Source organism: Sceloporus occidentalis, unplaced genomic scaffold (genome assembly GCF_023333645.1).
Source record: "Sceloporus occidentalis isolate IW3139 unplaced genomic scaffold, rSceOcc1.0.p SCAF_4, whole genome shotgun sequence".
Taxonomy (NCBI): domain Eukaryota; kingdom Metazoa; phylum Chordata; class Lepidosauria; order Squamata; family Phrynosomatidae; genus Sceloporus; species Sceloporus occidentalis.
In genome coordinates, this window is record NW_028316984.1 from 187,652,804 (window position 1) to 187,671,137 (window position 18,334).

Genomic DNA, 18,334 nt, shown 5'->3' on the forward strand with positions numbered 1-18,334 from the left:
ATTATTTATTATTATTACTTATTTTAAATTAAATAATTGTAGTTACTACTTTGCTATAGAATATGGCCGACACATCTAACCCTCTCAACCACTGACTGAGAAGCCCTCTAGATTTTATTTTTTGAGACTTCAACTCCCAGAATCCTTGAACAATGAGTATAAGCGACTGGGACCTCTGGGAAATGAAGTCCAAAACACCTGCAGGCCTCAAAACAACAGCGACCAACAGCTCTAACGAAAAACGTGCGCGAGGGGTGTGCGCGCGTGATTGACAGGCATGCTCCGCCGCGCGCGCTCAGGGAGGGCAGTGCCGAGAGAGGGCAGCCAATCAGAGTAGCCCTTTCCAGAAAGGGGCGGAGTTGAACGCCGGTATATGGATGCTGCTCACCTTGCCTTGCCTGGAGGTGTTTCAGTTGCGCACTGGCAGTCGTCGGTGAAGGATCAGGAGGCACCATCATGGGAGAGACCAGCAGCGAGCTGAGCAGAGCTCTGAGCAACACAGAAGCCTCTCTGGGGTTAGAGGTTGGAGGTGGCTGCCGAGGCACAATGGCTGAAGTGAGGGTGCTGGTGATCAACACTGGAGGGACCATAGGAATGGTGCCCCATGAGTCAGAGGGTGAGTGGCGTGACTGGGAAAAGAGAAAAGGGATTTCTTTTTTGGGGGGAAGGGGTTCCTGGTGTTTTTTGGGGGAGCTCCTTGGTATCGCCCTGTACAGATATGCTAGTTATTTTTATTAGTGTTGTATTTTATTAGTGTTGTCATTGAATCATAGAATGCTAGAGTTGGAAGGGACTCCTAGGGCCATCCAGTCCAACCCCATTCTGCCATGCAGGAACTCACCATCAAAGCAGCCCTGACAGATGGCCATCCGGCCTCTGTTTAAAAGCTTCCAATGGGGTGTGTAAACCTTCCTCTCTCTCCTCTCCATCTCCTTCTCTCCGGTAAGTGCACACAGCGGAAGCACCCACCTTCTGTGCCATGCAATATCAAGCGCATCACGAGCCATGATCATGGTTTGCAACAAGGACAACAGCAACGCAGCACTCCAAAGCCCTCTCCATGATATTTTGTCAGCCAGGTTCTATGGTTCATAGGAGCATAGAGCTGGAAGAGACTGCAAGGGCCATCCTGTCCAACCCCCCTGCCATGCAGGAACTCTGTTTAAAGACCTCCAAAGAAGGAGACTCCACTATACTCTGAGGAAGTGTGTTCCACTGTGAACAGCCCTTACTCTCAGGAAGTTCCAAAATGTGTTTGCTTCAGAGTCACACTGGGACTATGGTAGTAAAAGAAAAGTTTCCTTTTCCAGACCCTCACTCTAATGCCATTTTTGACTCCCATCCAATTACACTAAGGTTGCTGTGTATACCTAACAGGTGAAAACATTGATATTTTCTCTTGGCTATAGAAAGGAAGCAGAAGAGGGGTGGCATGGGAGAAAGACATTTACTTATTTGTTTATGAGAAGAATTAAGTTACTTTTCTGTCCACCATGGCCCCCAGTGGAATATACTATGAAGTATAGAAAGCATATTTTAAGAACAGATTAATAACAACTTTAAATGCTAGTTTTGAAAATGAGAGACCACATGGAATAGTACAGTTTTGAACACCATCTGCAAGCTGAAAAGATCCTTGGGAGAGAATTGCAGAAGTGAAGTGGTGCTTGAGGAAAGCCTTGTCTCATTCACTTACTAGCCAACCCAGTTGAAGTGGTGGAAGATCTCTGGTGAAGATCTCAGATTCTGCACAAGTTCATACTGTATATGGGGAGGCTATTTTTCAGTATTTCCAGCCCCAAGCTGTTTAATTAACTCCCCCTGAGAGATTTGACTCTAGACTAAAGGTAGCCAGGGTCATATGAATATCCCCCCCTCCCCCCGATGTAGTTTTGGTCTTATAGTCCCAAATTTCTTGGAGTACCCCTTAGTTAACAACAAGAAGATGAAGAATGAATTACATCTCCTGCAAGCGATTCACGTTATTTAAAAAGTAGGCCCCCCCATATTGTTTTTCAAAATCAGAAGTAGACTTCCAGCCATCTCTGGATTTTTTTTCTTCATCTTTTTGGCGTTTTCATCAATCCATGCGGCCTCTGGAGGGTCCCCGGGGCAGAAATTAACCTCTGGGCCAAGTGAAATTGCCCAGTTCAGTTCAGCTAATGAAACAGATGTATTCCTGGGTATTACTTCTTTAACAGAAAAATTGGTACTAGAGGTGCAAATTAAATGGAAAGAATAAGGATAGATTTCTACATCACAAAAAAAGAAGAGCTGTTTAACATATTTTAGCAAATGTTTTATTCTGAAGTAATATGTACATGTGAAATGAAACATGAGTACATGGAAGTCATAAGGGGGCTGTGGGGATATGGACTGCACTTGATGAGACCTCAGAGCTGGCTGAACACATTGTGGAGCAGTTGTTCACCATTGTCTGAAGACCTCCTCCCCGGCTGCCCCTCTCTACCAGCCAGGATGCCTCTGCTATTGGATAGAATGCCCAGGAAGACTGAAGCGTTCTCCAACAATTTTTTTTTTTGGTATTCCCATTTCCTAACATCTAATTTTGCCCATTTATCCCCTGGCACAGAGCCTTGCCTGCACCAGGGGATAAATGGACATAAATCAGATATCACAAGGATGCTCTCAGACAGTCCATCACATCTCCTTTCTGGTTCCTAGACTGCATAAACCATATTCCAAAACTCTCTGTACTATTCATATGGTCATCTACCCATCCTTGCCTTAGCTACCATCAACTTGTTAAAAAAAAAGCAGAGATCTGTAAGTCACCAAGCTGATAACGGTAAGAAAAGTGGAGCATAGTGAAAGAAAATCACCATGCATTTTCAAAGAAGCTTTCAAGCTTTCAAAATAACTTTTTACTTATGCAGTGGCATCACTAGGGTTGGTGTCACCCCAAGGCAGTAGCTCACAGTAGGCAGCCACCCAACAATTCCAGTGAGTGGGAGCTGCCAGAGGAAGGAGGGATCTGTTCTTGGTTGCCTCCCTGGCCCCCAGGGATCCCTTCCGGCCGGGGGGGGGGAAGGGGAAGGGACAGAAAAAGAGGGAGGATACCGCTACCTCAGCAGGTCCCACTCAGCCTCACACCCCAAAGCTTCCCCCTTGTAGGCAGTCTTAGGTAGGGAGAGAGTGGGTGGGAGGAGAAGTGTCAGCAAGAGGGGAGAGGTGCTCCCCCCTCCTTCTATCTGGGAACAATGCTCCTTAAACAAAAAAACTACAAAGGAAGATTAGAAAGAGAAATGGATGAATAAGAATAGATCCACAAAGTCCAATCCATCATAAGTGGGTTGAACAGACAAGATGGCTTCCTGGCAAACTAGATACACAACACTAGATAACATCTCAGCCTTCTGAGGACCCTCTTAGCTAGTTTCTCGTATCCCATTTTTGGTTCTCAGCTTGTGCGTATCCATCTCCCCAGGATGGAAAGCAGCAACTGTCCTTGATCTCAGCCTAATGTTCTCCCAGTCCCAACAGTACGGATATAACTATGGAGGATATATCCTTTTCTAGGATATGTCCTACATTTCAGTTTTCTGCCCAGGAGGAATTCCAAAAAATGGAAGATATTTTGAGCATGACTGAAGCATGAATTTATAGTTAGATGAGTGTTTTTAGCTTTTATTTTATAATGTCCTGTTTTTTTCTTGAATGTCCTACATTTTGCAATCCCTTGTCCTCCTTTGCAGTTATGTCACCCTGTTTGCAGGACTAATCTAGCTCATATTCTCTCAGCTACAACCACACTCCAACAATAGATAAGATGAACTTTGTTTGAGTTTCTGCTGGCATTTTTGTTGTTGTTGTTTTATATACTTGCAGGAAAAACAGGAGGATTGGGGTGAAAGTACGCTACTTACAAGCACAGCTACAATAAATTCTTGGATTTCTCAGTTGTTTTCTATAAACACCACTGTACCAGGAAGGATAATCTCTCCTGCTGCAACAAACAAACAAACAAAAACAAACAATAAAATAGAACAAGGAAGTCCCTTCTCCAGACAACATTTTTTTGTCTACTGCATGGCTTTCCTTAAAGTCAGTTACAGACCTCACTTAAAAAATACTTGTCTCTGAAGTAGCTCTAGAGTGAAACACTGCAAGCTCTCACATTTTGCAAACCAGAGAACAAGCTTGATTTTAACAATGTTATATTTTATGCAAGTGGACATGCTAAATTCTGTGAAGACACGGAACATTTAGAAGGCTGAGAATAATTGTACAAAAGTAGAAAACTAGGGAGCACTGCTCAGTAAAAAGAGGCATACCTATCTGTTAGCCACTAGTCACATAGGAAGCATATCCTAACGTGTTTCCCCAAAAATAAGACACTGTCTTATATTCAGTTTTTCACAAGAAGACACACTATGGCTTATTTTCAGGGAATGTCTTATTTTTACGATGGGGCAGATGAGAAGAGCTGCCCATCTTCTTTACCGCTCTGTGCCAGTACGCTACATAGCCACCCCTATCACTATGCCTTATTTTTGGGGTATGGCTTATATTGCACAAATGCTTAGAAACCCTGCTACGGCTTATTTTATGGATATGTCTTATTTTCAGGGAAACGGTATTATCAGCCATCCTTCATAGCATGGGGATAAATGCTGCACAGGTTGAATTTTTGCATGTAAAGGGCTCAAAGTTTCTGTAAGATTGTAGGTTTGGGCTGTTTTTTACATCTCCATATATTTTAGTTCCTTTCCTCAGTGGCATTACTAGGGTTGATGTCACCTGGTGTGGTAACTCATGGTGTCACCCCCCCCCCCCATTGACCACCTCCCATTTCACACCAGACAGAATCCTTAGTCATTCTTTTTTGCAGTAATGATATTCGCAAATTATAATTTCTATATAGCACTGAATATAATGCTAATAGTTGTGACATAAACAACTAGAAAAATTAACATTATACCTACAAACAACAATTTCATATGCACACTCTAAATGTGTTTGCAAATACACAGTGAGGGTTTGGTTAAAATGTGATGTTTTTAAAGAAAAATTTAAAATAATATATTTTTTAAAAAATCATTTTTTTACATTTAATTTTTTTCATTTAAAAAATTCTGGGGCCTCTCCTTTCTCCTCCCACTGAGCTTCACCCCACTACCACCATCTCTTACAGCATTTTAAAGGGAAGAAGATGAATGCCACAGCCTGTTTCTGTCAAAAGGTAGGTGTTTGAGGAGCGGTGGTGTCACCCAGTGAGGTGTGCGCCCCCTTACTGATGTCACTGCCTTTCCTTCTCCCATAATCATGAGGTCTAGAAGCTTGTTCCTCTTGGTAGGATGCAGTGCAGAACCTTTTTTTGGTAATATTGTCCCAAGGATTACTGAAACAATGTAAATCACTCTGAACACTTCAAAGCAGCATGTGTATTTTTCCATTTTTTCAAATGTATTTTTAATTGCAGCTTTTGCCATTCTAGCTTCTACCCTGGAAGGAGTTCAGCTTCTCTAACCAAAAGCTCTACTTGGTTCCCAGTGGAAAAATTAGGGAGCTGGGAGAACAAAACAAAAAGTAATTTCTCTGTTCTTCTTCTCCCGTCTCCACCTCTCTTTCTTTCCTTAAGGGGAGGCTCTAACATCTCTAGTTGTAAATAGTGTACATTGATTTCAGGCCTTGCCTTTCTTTCAACATAGGCTCCAACCATAGATGGAGAGAGAAATTCCAGAGGTCCAAGCAAGGTTCAGGAAAAGAAGAGGCACTAGAGACCACATTGCAAACATACAAGGGCTAATGGAGCGCACCAAAAGACAATCGGCATGAGTTTTATATACTACACTGAAGCCTTTGATTGCATAGATCATGAAAGGCTATGGAACACCCTTAAAGACATGGGAGTGCCAACACATTTGATAGTCCTGATGAGAAATCTGTACTTAGGACAAGAGGCCACTGTCAGAACAAAACACAGAGAAACAGAATGGTTCCTAATTGGCAAAGGGGTCAGACAAGGCTGCATCTTCTCACCCTAGCTGTTTAACTTATATGCTGAACATATTGTAAAGAAAGCAGGCTTGCGCACAGAAGAAAGAGGAATGAAAATAGGAGGAAAGAATCTCAACCATCTAAGATATGGAGATAACACCATAATATTAGCAGAAAACCTCTCAGGCCTAGAACTAAGGAAGATAAAGGAAGTAAGTGCAAAGGCATGCTTACTGTTGAACATAAAGAAAGCAAAAATATGAATCTAGACAAATTCAACCTATACAATGAAGAAATCAAAGTAGTAAAAGAGTTCTCATATCTGGGATCAAACATTGATAGAAATGGGGATTGCAATCGGAAGAAGATTAAGAATGGGGAGGGCAGCTATGAAAGAACTCTCGTATATACTCGACTATAAGTTGACCTCATGTATAAGTCGAGGGCAACTTTTGAGGCTAAAATTATGGATTTTGCTATGACCCACGAATAAGTCGAAGGTAAAACTTAGGATCATATAGCAAAGTATCTAAGGGATGAAGCAAAGCAAAACAGTGTCAACTTATAAAATTCCAGAAGACATAACTCTTTGTGCTTACTCTTAAGACTGGATGGATGAGAGAGTAGAGGGGGTCAGTGCTTCACATATTATTCTCTTGCTTTCCACCAGGAGATGTTTTTTTCTTTTAAATAAGAGTTAAGATACAATACTTACATTGACCCATGGATAAGTCGAGTCAGTTTTTTCGGATCAATTTTTTGACCTAAATTTTTATACATGAGTATATACAGTAGAAAAGATCCTAAAATACAAAGATACATAACTGAACACAAAAGTCAGAATTGTACAAGCCATTGTTTTCCTTTTTGCCATGTATGGATGTGAGAGCTGGACAGTAAAGAAAGAAGGAAAATCAACTCATTTGAGATGTGGTGCTAGAGAAGAGTGCTGAAGATCCCATGGACAGCCAAAGAGACAAACAAGTGGATCCTAAAGCAGATCAAGCCAGAAATCTCCCTGGAAGCCAAGATGGCGAAACTGAGGCTGTCATACTTTGGACACATCATGAGAAGGCACGATTCAGAAAACAATGATGCTAGGAAAGGTGGAAGGAAGTAGAAAGAATAAGGCCGAATGCTAAATGGATCCACTCTATTAGGGAGGTCATGTGTATGTGTTTGCAGGAACTAAACAGAGCAGGGGATCTTGGCGATGTCTTACCTGCAGAGTCACCATGGGTCAACATCAACTCGAGGGCAGTTAACAACAACATTCTTTCATGTGGTTGTGTCTAAGTGCACATCCTATGGCAACTACTCTAATCATGCTTTCAGCTTTGGTCATAAGTATGTCCTTTGTATGTTATTGTAGAGAGCCAGTGTGGTGTAGCAGTTTGAGCACTGCACTATGATTGTGGAGATCAGGGTTTGATTTCCTGCTTGGCCACTGGTTGACCTTGTGCAAGACACTCGCACTCAGTTCCAGAAAACCTTGTAATAGGTTTGTCTTAAGGTCACTATAATTCAGAAACAACCTGAAGGCATACAACAACACTGTTCTGGTAAGACCTTTTTAAACAAAATATTTTTATAGTCCACCAAGAGAAATTTCATTATTGGTAATACAGTATTATTGTTATTTGCCGCCAAATTGCGTTGACTTAAGTTACGGCGACAGTGTGAATGAGAGATCGTCAAGAACCTTGTTCTTCAGCAGCCCTGCTCAGGTCTCTCCCAGGATTTTTGAGGTAAAAGGTATTCAGGCGTGGTTTACTGTTGCCTTCTTCTAAAACGTACTAACATAAGTTAGCTAAAGCGACAATGCTATAGCCTCTGAAAGATCCTCTACCAATGTTACTACTGCTCATGTCCAGTAGCTGTTTGACACAAATAATCTGACTCCTCAGACCAGTATCAGTGTTACAGTCAGTACAGGCATAGCTCAATTAACAAAACATCTCCTTTTTATAAAGTCTTTTTATCCTCATCCAACCCTCCTTTGTCCTCTGTCTAGCTTGAGGTTTTTTTCAGCAGCATTGGTATTAGAAGGATTATAGCTGCACATCTGCAGTAAACAATGCAATAAAGGCTTGAGCTAGGTAAGAATGGGATTCTTCCTCAGTCGCCCCTATTGTAGTTGTGTGTCTGGCTATGACAGACAAGGTAAATAGCAGCTCCCTCCAGAATCTCTTACATGTTGAGGAACGACTTAGGGAGCTGAGGATGTTTAGCCTGGAGAAGAGAAGGTTAAGAGGTGATATGATAGCCCTGTTTAAATATTTGAAGGGATGTCATATTGAGGAGGGAGCAAGCTTGTTTTCTGCTGCTCCAGAGAACAGGACCCGGAACAATGAATGCAAGGTCCAGGAAAAGAGATTCCACCTTAACATTAGGAAGAACTTCCTGAGAGTAAGGGCTGTCCGACAGTGGAATACACTCCCTTGGAGTGTAGTGGAATCTCCCTCCTTGGAGGTCTTTAAACAGAGGCTGGATGGCCAACTGTTGGGGATGCTTTGATCTGGATTTCCTGCATGGCAGAATGGGGTTGGATTGGATGGCCCTTGCGGTCTCTTCCAACTCTTTTATTCTATGATTCTGTGATTCTATGTGTGAACTGCAAAACAGAAAGAAAAGATAAAAGAAAATGAGCCCTCCCTCTGCCATCATCCGGCCTCAGAGGGAGAGAAGGGCCAGCCAGCGCCATCAGGCCTGGCCTAAAGGAAGAAGATGAGCCCTCCCTCCAGTCCATCTGCCATGGTCCTGGCCTTAGAGGGAGAGTCAAACTGCTGGACTTACTCCCCACTGCCATTCCCTTCTCCTTTTGTGTCATGCCTTCTTTAGATTGTAAGCCTGAAGGCAGGGAAATATCTAATTAACGATCTGAAAGCTGCTCTGAGATCCTTTCTGGCTGAAGAGAGGGGCATAAATACAGTAAATAACTGAATAATTAAAGAGATTAGCCTGCCTCACCAGGTACCATAAGCGTGTTATAAAACCATAGTTCTGTAGCTAAAACTGGAAACATAAGAAAAGTGGAGGCTGGAGAAAGGAAAAAAACCCCAATCCTTAGAAACGTTTGGGAAGAAGCCTTCAAATAACCTCTAGAAAATAAAAATGGTATTGTTTACTTACTGTATCTGGTTTTCTCATTTCTCATGTACATTTTGATAGTTTTGAATAAGAATTTTTTTTACTGTAGGAACCTATGCCCATTCTTTCCATGTTATTTCTACTATTGGCATCAAATTTTCTGTTAAAAAAGTAATGCCCAGGAACCCATCTGTTTTGTCAACTGAGGTATATCAATATGTAGGCTTTTATCTCTTGGGAGTTTGCAGTCCCACCACTAAGGAAAGGTGGTGGTAAACTGGGAGATTAAAATATAATGCATAAATAAATAACTATTGGGAAATAAATTCCCCCAATCCAGTGGACTTTGAGGTAAGTGTACATGAATATTTAATTTTAAATAAATATACATATGACTGGGCTGCTTAACAGTTCTTATTATCTGTCATTTTCAGCAGAGTACTAGATCTGTGAGACATTAAAACTAGGAACTTAGCCATTTTATCTTCAGAGGAACAGTTTGGGTTGCTTCTGTGGTTTGCCCAAAGGCATATGTGTCAATCATTAATAAATGATTTACTCCTTGATCCAGCTTTTGTATTTTCTTTCTGATTTCTCTGGAAGTAGTACAGTAGACTGAAGCCAGATTTGTCAGTTAGATCCTTATGTGGATCCTTCAGCTATTTGTGACTTGAAACGAACATATTTCCTGGATTATCTTTTAAATTGCTTAGTTCTGTTGATTGGCAGAAGAAAAGCAAAGCTGGAGACTTACCTCCTGGTGGTTTTAAAATAGCTTTCCCTTCCTTATTCTTTTTCTGATTTGTGCTGTAAATTGCAACAGCATGCCTGTGTAATGTTCATTGTGAGCGTTGTCCTAAGTAAACACTTTAGATGATGTTGAAATGTCATAAAGTGGGTAAAGCTAGATATCTCTGCTGTGCAAGCCCTTCCCTTTCAGGGGAGTGTTCCCTGGGAAATGTTTGACTTTCATTTTAATTCTTGTCCCTAATGAATGACTGAAACATGAGTATGAATTAACTATGTGCAATCTCTTGCAGAGATGTGTATTGTATACACAGGGTTTTAACTCCACATGACTGATGAACATTGTGCAGTCCTTTCAGCTAGCTGTTCTTATGTCTGGGATTTTTGTAGCCCTGCAGCTAGCTGAGATTATTTCAGTACAAAATGTAATTCTAGGCAAGCTATTGAATCAGTCTTAATTAGGCAGGGCTCTCTTTAAGAACGAACAGTGACCTAGTGCCAAACTCATGAATAGGTTTTCTCTTTAACACACACACACGCACATGCACACACACATGAAAAGTAGCCATGGACAAAGCTTCGGTCTGTATCCAGATTGCGATGCCAGGAGAGAGAATTTTAACTCCTGTGGCTGTTTTCCTGATTTAAATCACCCCAGCTTCTGTTTGGTCCACAGTGGAACAGTATCATTTATAGATATCATAGAATCATAGAATTGTAGAGTTGGAAGACACCACAAGGGCCATCCAGTCCAACCCCCGCCATGCAGGAAATCACAATCAAAGCATCCCCGACAGATGGCCATCTAGCCTCTGCTTAAAGACCTCCAAGGAAGGAGACTCTACTACACTCCAAGGGAGTGTGTTCCACTGTCATGTGGCCATCTGTATGTATTCATCTGTGGGGCAAATAAGAGATTCGGTAGAGTGGGCAACAGAGACCAGGAGTAGGGTGAAGGACAAAGAGTTGTTAAAAATTCTGCTATAATTGCACTGGGCTCCTTTGCTGTCATGCTTTGTGTTTAATTTGATCCTCAAACGTATAGTGGGCCAAAAAACGGGGTTGAAGTGAAGGGAGGAACTTTTTCTTTTATACTGGAATATTACTAGCAGGATAAAAATCTTATCTCCCTTTCTATAGCAGACTTAAATAGTAACATTCCAAGAACCACATTGGAATATTACTGGCAAACAGGCTAGATAAAAAGTATAATAATAAAAGTTTTTAAAGATTAAACATTTGGATTACTGGTAGATGTTATGGTACTTCTTTGCTTCTGGATGCAAAGAATATTCTTGAACTACACATTCATTCACATATGTTAAAAAATTGCATGATTATTCATTTCCACAATGTAGTCACTTTTTCACATACCAAGGGGCAGATATCCAGCTGTGTACACCAATGTTAAGGTCCAGCAATTGTTCAGACTGTGGGCAAAAATGCTCAGGCTTTGTAACCAAACACTGGTTTAAAGAAGTTGTATGACTCCGGTTGTGATGCCTCTATGCAGGTTTCTTTATTTAAGACCATCAGTAACAACATCAGATTTGAAATGCAGTTTTATACAGCTGATGACCATTTAATTGCTAAAATGTATACACTTTTGTTAAGAATGGAAATGGAGGAAGAACAGGTTAAAGGTGCATGATAAATTGGGCCCAGAATATTGGTCATAACATACAAATGGACCAGTGGAGAGAATGTGGATGAAGAATCTAACATTTACTTGGAGTTCTGATTTAAGGGAGAATTTTTACAAAATGGCATTCAGTATCAGTGGAACTTGACACCAGAGAGACTTTCAAAGATGTATAAAGGTTATGCTCACAAATGTTGGAAATGCTGTCAAAAAGAGGTAACTTTCATCATATGTGGTTGGACTTCTACAAAAGCAAGAAAATATTAGACTCAGATAGATTCTATTATGGAAGCTCTTTTGAAGTTTAAATTTCATTTGGAAGCCAGAACCTTTCCAATGGGATTGATGGATGAGCAGATGGAGAAGAAATATGAAAGAATTGGCCAATATATGGCTATAACTGTGAGAAAATTCTACGTGCAGGAATGGAAGTATGTGGGTATTTCACCACAAGAAGAATGGTTGATTAAACTGTATGATCTTTCTGAAATGGATCGATTGACTAATTTGATTAGAGAGAAGTCCATTAATACTTTTTTAAAAGAATGGGAATTGATAATTGGTTTTATGAGAAGATGTGGGAAAATAGCAATTTTAGGATCTGAAGAATAGTAGAATGGAATAATATGTAGAAGTGCATTTAAAATACATATTTGGAGGATGTAGAATAATTTGATTTATATAACCATCAGTTAGTAAGTTGGAAGTCACGTGTATTCCCTTTTTCTTCGTTATATTGTTATTTCTTGTAGTGTGTTAGTTTGTGTAGTTGGTTGTGTAGTTTGTATATGTTGTTTTCCCTATACTGTATGTTGTTTTACAATATTAAAAATTATGTGTTGATAAAAATAATTTAATAAGAAATTGGGAAGACAAAAATAATTTCTTTGATTTATGCTGTGCAATTTATGGCTTGAATCCACAGATCATGTCAGTACAAACTATAGCCTATTGTAGTATACAGATGTACTATATTTGTGGCATTCTGGGTAACCTAATAAAAGGTTTTGCCCTAATAATGGACTGTTAAATTTTTCCTGTGGGTTAATATGGCTACTTTTCCTTTGATGCAATTTCCTTTTATATTTTGTATAGTTAACATGAAGTCTTGACATTCAGATAGGAAATCAATGGACATCTGTTTTATTCCTTGTTTTTGTTTCTTCCTGTGTTTTTTCAGGTCTAATTCCTGAGGCTAACAAGTTAGCAAGGTCCCTGAAAAAGATCCCAATTCTTCATGATGCAGTGTATGCCAACAAGATTAACCTGGGAGATGACACCTTGGTGCTTCCGTATGTATTGATGCAACTAGAGTAATTTATTTTTATTAGTGTTCTTAATCTTCCTGTGAAGCATCCTGAATTTTGATCTTTCTTTCCTTGTGTTTCAGCCCTAATAATTAGGTTTGTTGATATGCAAGTATTTAGAAGTACCACAGAGTGTTATATTAGTTAGGAAGCAGATTTCTGAGTACAGTATTTCAACTTTTCCTATTTTTAAAGGCAAACTTTTGATCTTTGGGGCTAGATTGCCCTCATTGTATGTCTCCCCCCATTGAACTCCTCCTATACCACACAATACAGAATCCTTAGTAATATTTTTTGTTGCTCATAAATCATAATTCCTGTATATCACTGAATGAGATGGCAATAGTTGTGTGACATAAACAACTAGTAAAAATAAATCATACCTTTAAATTACAATACAGTGTGCCGTTTTTTTTATGTTCCGAACCCCCCCCCGCTTAAAAAAAACACGCATATGCTCGAGCCCCATTGAAAGTAATGGGGTTTGTGCATGGCACGGCAGCGCAGCACCCCATTACTTTCAATGGGATGCACCGCCCCTTGCGCTCAGTGCACTTCTGCATGGCTTTCAGCATATGCTGAAAGCCGCGTATAGTGCGTTCACATATGATGCGGGCGCACTGTATCATATGCACAGCCTGAATGTATTTACATGTACATAGTTTCCTGTGGTTAAAGTGAAAAACTGGTAACATGATGTTTTAAAAGAAAACTTTAAAAGAATATATATTTAAAATAAATTTTAAAAATTTAATTTTAAATTTAATTTTTTTAAAAAAACTTGAGGCCTCTCTTTTCTCTTCCCACTGAGCCTTGCCCCACTCATGCCATCTCTTCCACTGAGCTCCAGTGTTTTAGAGGAATGCAGGTAAATGCTGCAGCCTCTTTTTGCCAAAAGGCTGGGGAGGTTTGGGGAGCAGTGATGGCACTGACCCTTGGCTTGTCACCTGGTGTGATCTGCCCACCTCGCACCCCTAGTGACATCCCTGCCACTGGCCAGTAAATAGCCATGTTTTAGGGAGGAGACTACCTAATGGGGACATAGAATCATAGAGCTGCAATGCCCCTATCATGCAGGAATGCACAACTACAGCACTCCTGAAAGATGTCCATCTGATTTCTGTTTAAAGACTTCCAAAGAAGAAGAGTCCACCACCCTCTGAGGCAGTCTATTCCACTGTTGAACAGTTTTTGTAGTAAAGATGTTCTTCCTCAAGTTCAGGTGGAATCTATAGTTTTTTGTGGGTTTTTGGGGCTCTGTGGCCATGTTCTAGGAGAGTTTCTTCCTGATGTTTCGCCAGCATCTGTGGCTGGCATCCTCAGAGAATGCTTGCCTGGAAAGGAGTTGGGTATATATATATTGTGTGAATCTCTTTTCTTATAAATTGAATCCATTGGTTTGTATCTGAGGTCCTGTCTGCACTGGTGTGGGGCAGCCTGGAGTATCCTGGCACCAGGGTTGTCCTGACCTTCCTCTGTTGCAAAGGCCCTCTGTAGCAGGGGGGGCTCACTCTGAGGTCTGAATGAGGCTTGGCGCTGGTGAGTGGCACAATGGCAGATGTGCTTGGTGACAGAGCTGCCTGCGGTCAGAATTGAGGGCTCCAGATCTTCTCAGAGTTATTTTTAACCATGGTAAGAGGGGTATTCCCTAGTTCTGATGCTGAACAGCAAACTCCTCTAAACAAATTGTGCCAAGAAAACCCTGTGATAGAAAATGCCGCCTTAGGGTCACCATAGCCCTGGTGGCGCAGTGGTTAAATGCCTGTACTGCAAGGTTGCGAGTTCAAGACCAGCAAAAGGGCCCAAGCTCGACTCAGGCTTGCATCCTTCCGAGGTCACTAAAATGAGTACCCAGACTGTTGGGGGCAAATTAGCTTACTTGCTAATTAGCTTACTTGCTGTTCACCGCTATGATCTTTGGAATAGCGGTATATAAATAAAACAAATTATTATTATTATTATTATTATAAATTGGAAATGGCTTGATGGCACATAGCCTTCAATCGCAGCATTCTTCATTATTGGCTAATAATAATTGCAGTGTGGCACTGTCTGAACCTTCGTGCTGTATTCAGTCTGGCAGTCCCAGATTAAATGAAAAGATGCTTGCCTTTCTTTGACAAGACTACATATTTATTTTTAATGCCTTTACCAAAAACAAACAAACAAAAACAACAACTGAGAAGGAAACTTAAAACCCCATTTTGTACAGGTTGACTCTCCCTTATCTGGTATTCTAAAATCCAAAATTCTCCACATGAGTGGTTGAAACAGTGACATCTTTGCTTTCTGATGGTTCAGTGTACATGAAATTTGTTTCTTGCAAAAAATATTAAAATATTATTTTTAAAAATATCTTCAGGCTATGTGTATCAGGTGTATACGAAACATAAATAATTTTATGTTTAGACTTGGGTCCTATCTCCAAAATGCCTCCTTATGTACTTGTAAAAATTCCAAATTTTAAAAAATAATAAATCCTAAATCCAAAACACTTCTGGTTCCAAGCATTTCAGATAAAGGAGACTCAACCTGTTAATATATATTTTTCTATCTGATGTGAGAGGAAGGAGATGCTGCCTACAGTACTGTGTTTTGTTTTGTTTTTCTTCAGAAGTATGGTTTTATGTATCTACAGATACATGCTGAATTAATTGTTTAAAACTCATATGATTGATTGGTTAAGATTTCTTTAATAGGATGATAACTACTGGGAAGAGAAGAGCAATCATATATTTTCACATGTCACAAGTAGTGTCCTCATATCAAAACAAACTATTCTGTAGGGTTTCTCACCAGGTGGAGTCAACTAAGTGTCCAGGTTGATATTTGTTGGAGGGGAAAAAAAGGTACAACCCAAGTAATTCATTTCACTAAATATGCTTTGTTTTACAGCTCTTCTAACCAGAATAAAAGAATAATCTACACAATCCTGGAACTTTCTCCACTGCTTGATTCTTCAAATATGACACCAGCTGAATGGGACAAGATTGCTAGGCAACTTGAGGTATTCTGGATTTTTCTTACAGGATGCCTCTACTCCTAGAAAAATGATTGTTTTTCCCATTGTCTTCTGAAAAGTAATAGATGGTAGGGATCAGATAGATTATAAATGTATTTATTTTATCTATTTATTTTTATTTATGGTATTTATACCCTGCCCTTCAGCCCTAAAAGCTCTCAGAGTGGCTTACAGTTATTATTTTAATTAGATTGTTCCCTTCCCTCAGGCTTACAATCTAATTTTATTTTATTTTTTATAAATTATAAATACATTTTATTTGTTTTAATGTATTTCTGAATCTTTCTCAATGAGTGCTCAAAGAAATTGGCAATAAAATCATAAAAACAACACAGTCCAAGAGTTCTAAACAAAGCAAACCTGATAAAATGTATATGTTGCAATAAAATAGGGGAAACTTTTAAAATCAATGAATTGAACTGAAGAATAAAACCTCAATGGAACAGTGTAGGTTTAACCCGCCAGGGGTCCATTCTCACTGTACAGTTATATTGCTATTATTCCACTTTAGCTGCCATGGTTCTGTCTTATGGAATCCTGGGATTTGTGTCACTAGAGCACTCTGGCTGAGAACTGAGTAAATGCTTTTCCTTAATCTGCCAATCTCATGATTGCATAGGAAGAAACCATGAGTTAAAGTAGAATCATAGTCCTGTAACTGCATAGTGTGAACGGTCCTCTGCTGGAGGAGCCAGCTTAACCTCTCTTTGAAAGGAGTTCTTTCATTGTTTTTGCTATACAGAAAGAAGTTTCTGTCTTGGTTCTTTAGCAGTCATGTTTCCTTAGTAGGTAGGACACATAATAGCCAGCATAGCGTAGCAGTTTGAGTGTTGGACTACAACTCTGGAACCAGGGTTCAATTCCAAGTTTAGCCATGAAACCCACTGGATGACCTTGCATTTAGCCTTAGAGTGAGGCAATGGTAAACCGTAGAATAAATGCTGCCAAGAAAACCCCATGATAGGTTGACCTTAGGGCTGTCATAAGTTGAAAACAACGCACAACAGCAAGGAAACTTAATAGGACTTCAGATGAGGAACACAGACTCTGGTCAGATTGGTGTCAAAATATAATCACTAGACTCTGTCATATTCTGGCCAGTAGCAGGAGCCCATGGGGCTGAACACAGGCCAGACAATGCCACAGCTATTTTTCAGCCCTCAAAGTAGCACGTTTCCATCTTCCATCTTGATTCATTTTTTTTAAACCTTTGAGGCTTAGGTAGGCATAAAGTCTCTAAAGGATGACTTTTTGAAGCAACTTGTTAAGTGTATTGCTGAAACAACATCATGAAGCCAGCTAGCCCCCTGAGTCATTGAGGACTCTGCAGAGTTGAACACAGCTTTTCCAGGGGTGAATCTGTGGGCAGGCTTAGATTGAAAACTAGGATCCTGATTACAGGAAAAATAATGAGGAAAGCATGGTCTGATGTAAGCTGACTTATGCAATTCCCTTCCTTTTTGCATAGGCTTTGTTTGCATTTCTTGTGACAGTTACCTTATCTTGTTGACTTCCTGCTAAAACACATTTGACCACAAGATGGTGGTATAATGTAGCTTTCAGGACAGAAAAGTTAATGAACAGCTTCTAGTAACATGTGTTTTCTTTTTTGTGTTTCGTATTTTAATATGTTGTACTCTGCCTTGAGGAGAGATGGAAAAGAAAAATAATAATAATAATTACATTATATTATCACTTGTTGTTGTTACTGTATTATTATTATTATTATTATTAGTGAGACCATTTTTTAATGCAATCGTCAGCAGAGTTTAGAAATGTTACTTTTTGGAACTACGACAAGAGATTCTAAAATTTGTTGTCCAGAAAGCAATTTTGTGCACTCTGATCCTGTGCTATTAGAACAGATTGAATTCAGTGGGCTTACTAATGGAAATTCATAGCCTGTTGTAAAACACGTGCTTTCTGTCAGTAAGATACATTGTTCAGTGTCTGGTTTTTTTGTTTGCCCACTGTATTAGCAAGGATAGCTAGGATTTTTGTCCAAGACCTGGCTGAGTAGACTATGGTGGGTTTGTTGGATGGCTCAATGACTTGACTTCGGCAGCATCCACACTGCAAAAATAATCCAGTTTGACACCACTTTAACTGTCATGGTTCAGTGCTGTGGAATCCTTGGAACTGTAGTCTGTTGTGGCACCACAGTTCTCTGACAGCAAAGGGTAAATGTCTCACAAAACTATAGTTCCTAGAATTCCATAGCATTGAACCATGGCAGTTAAAGTGGTGTCAAACTGGATTTTTTTGCAGTGCAGATGCAGCCCAAATTTAAGGTAGTGCTGTATGTAGAAAATACAGCATACCACACTAGGAAAGGAACTGCACAAAGAACAGAACGTATAATGTAATTTGACCAATATATACCAAAATTGGTGGTAGAATAAAAATGATGGACTTCTGGTATCTGCCTGTTTATACATTCTTCAGAATTTACAATAAACATGACGTTAATGCATGCATATGTCTGAATTACTAATTATCTTACACACCAGGTCTTTCAGTGCTTCTTACTCCAATTTAAGTCAACCCTATCGTAGGCTTTTCTTG

At 39.9% G+C, this 18,334-nt stretch overlaps 1 protein-coding gene across 2 annotated transcripts in view; it reads left to right on the plus strand.

Moving 5' to 3' along the window:
* The first annotated feature begins 359 nt into the window (after nucleotides 1-359).
* The window catches only part of LOC149315163 (60 kDa lysophospholipase-like), a 108,425-nt gene continuing 90,450 nt past the window's right edge, over nucleotides 360-18,334 (plus strand). For both annotated transcript variants that reach the window (XM_089522651.1, XM_089522652.1), the window contains exons 1-3: nucleotides 360-616; nucleotides 12,621-12,732; nucleotides 15,643-15,754. In XM_089522651.1, coding sequence (XP_089378777.1) covers nucleotides 457-616; nucleotides 12,621-12,732; nucleotides 15,643-15,754 — 384 coding nt within the window. In that variant the 5' untranslated portion in view covers nucleotides 360-456. The remainder of the gene's footprint in view (nucleotides 617-12,620; nucleotides 12,733-15,642; nucleotides 15,755-18,334) is intronic.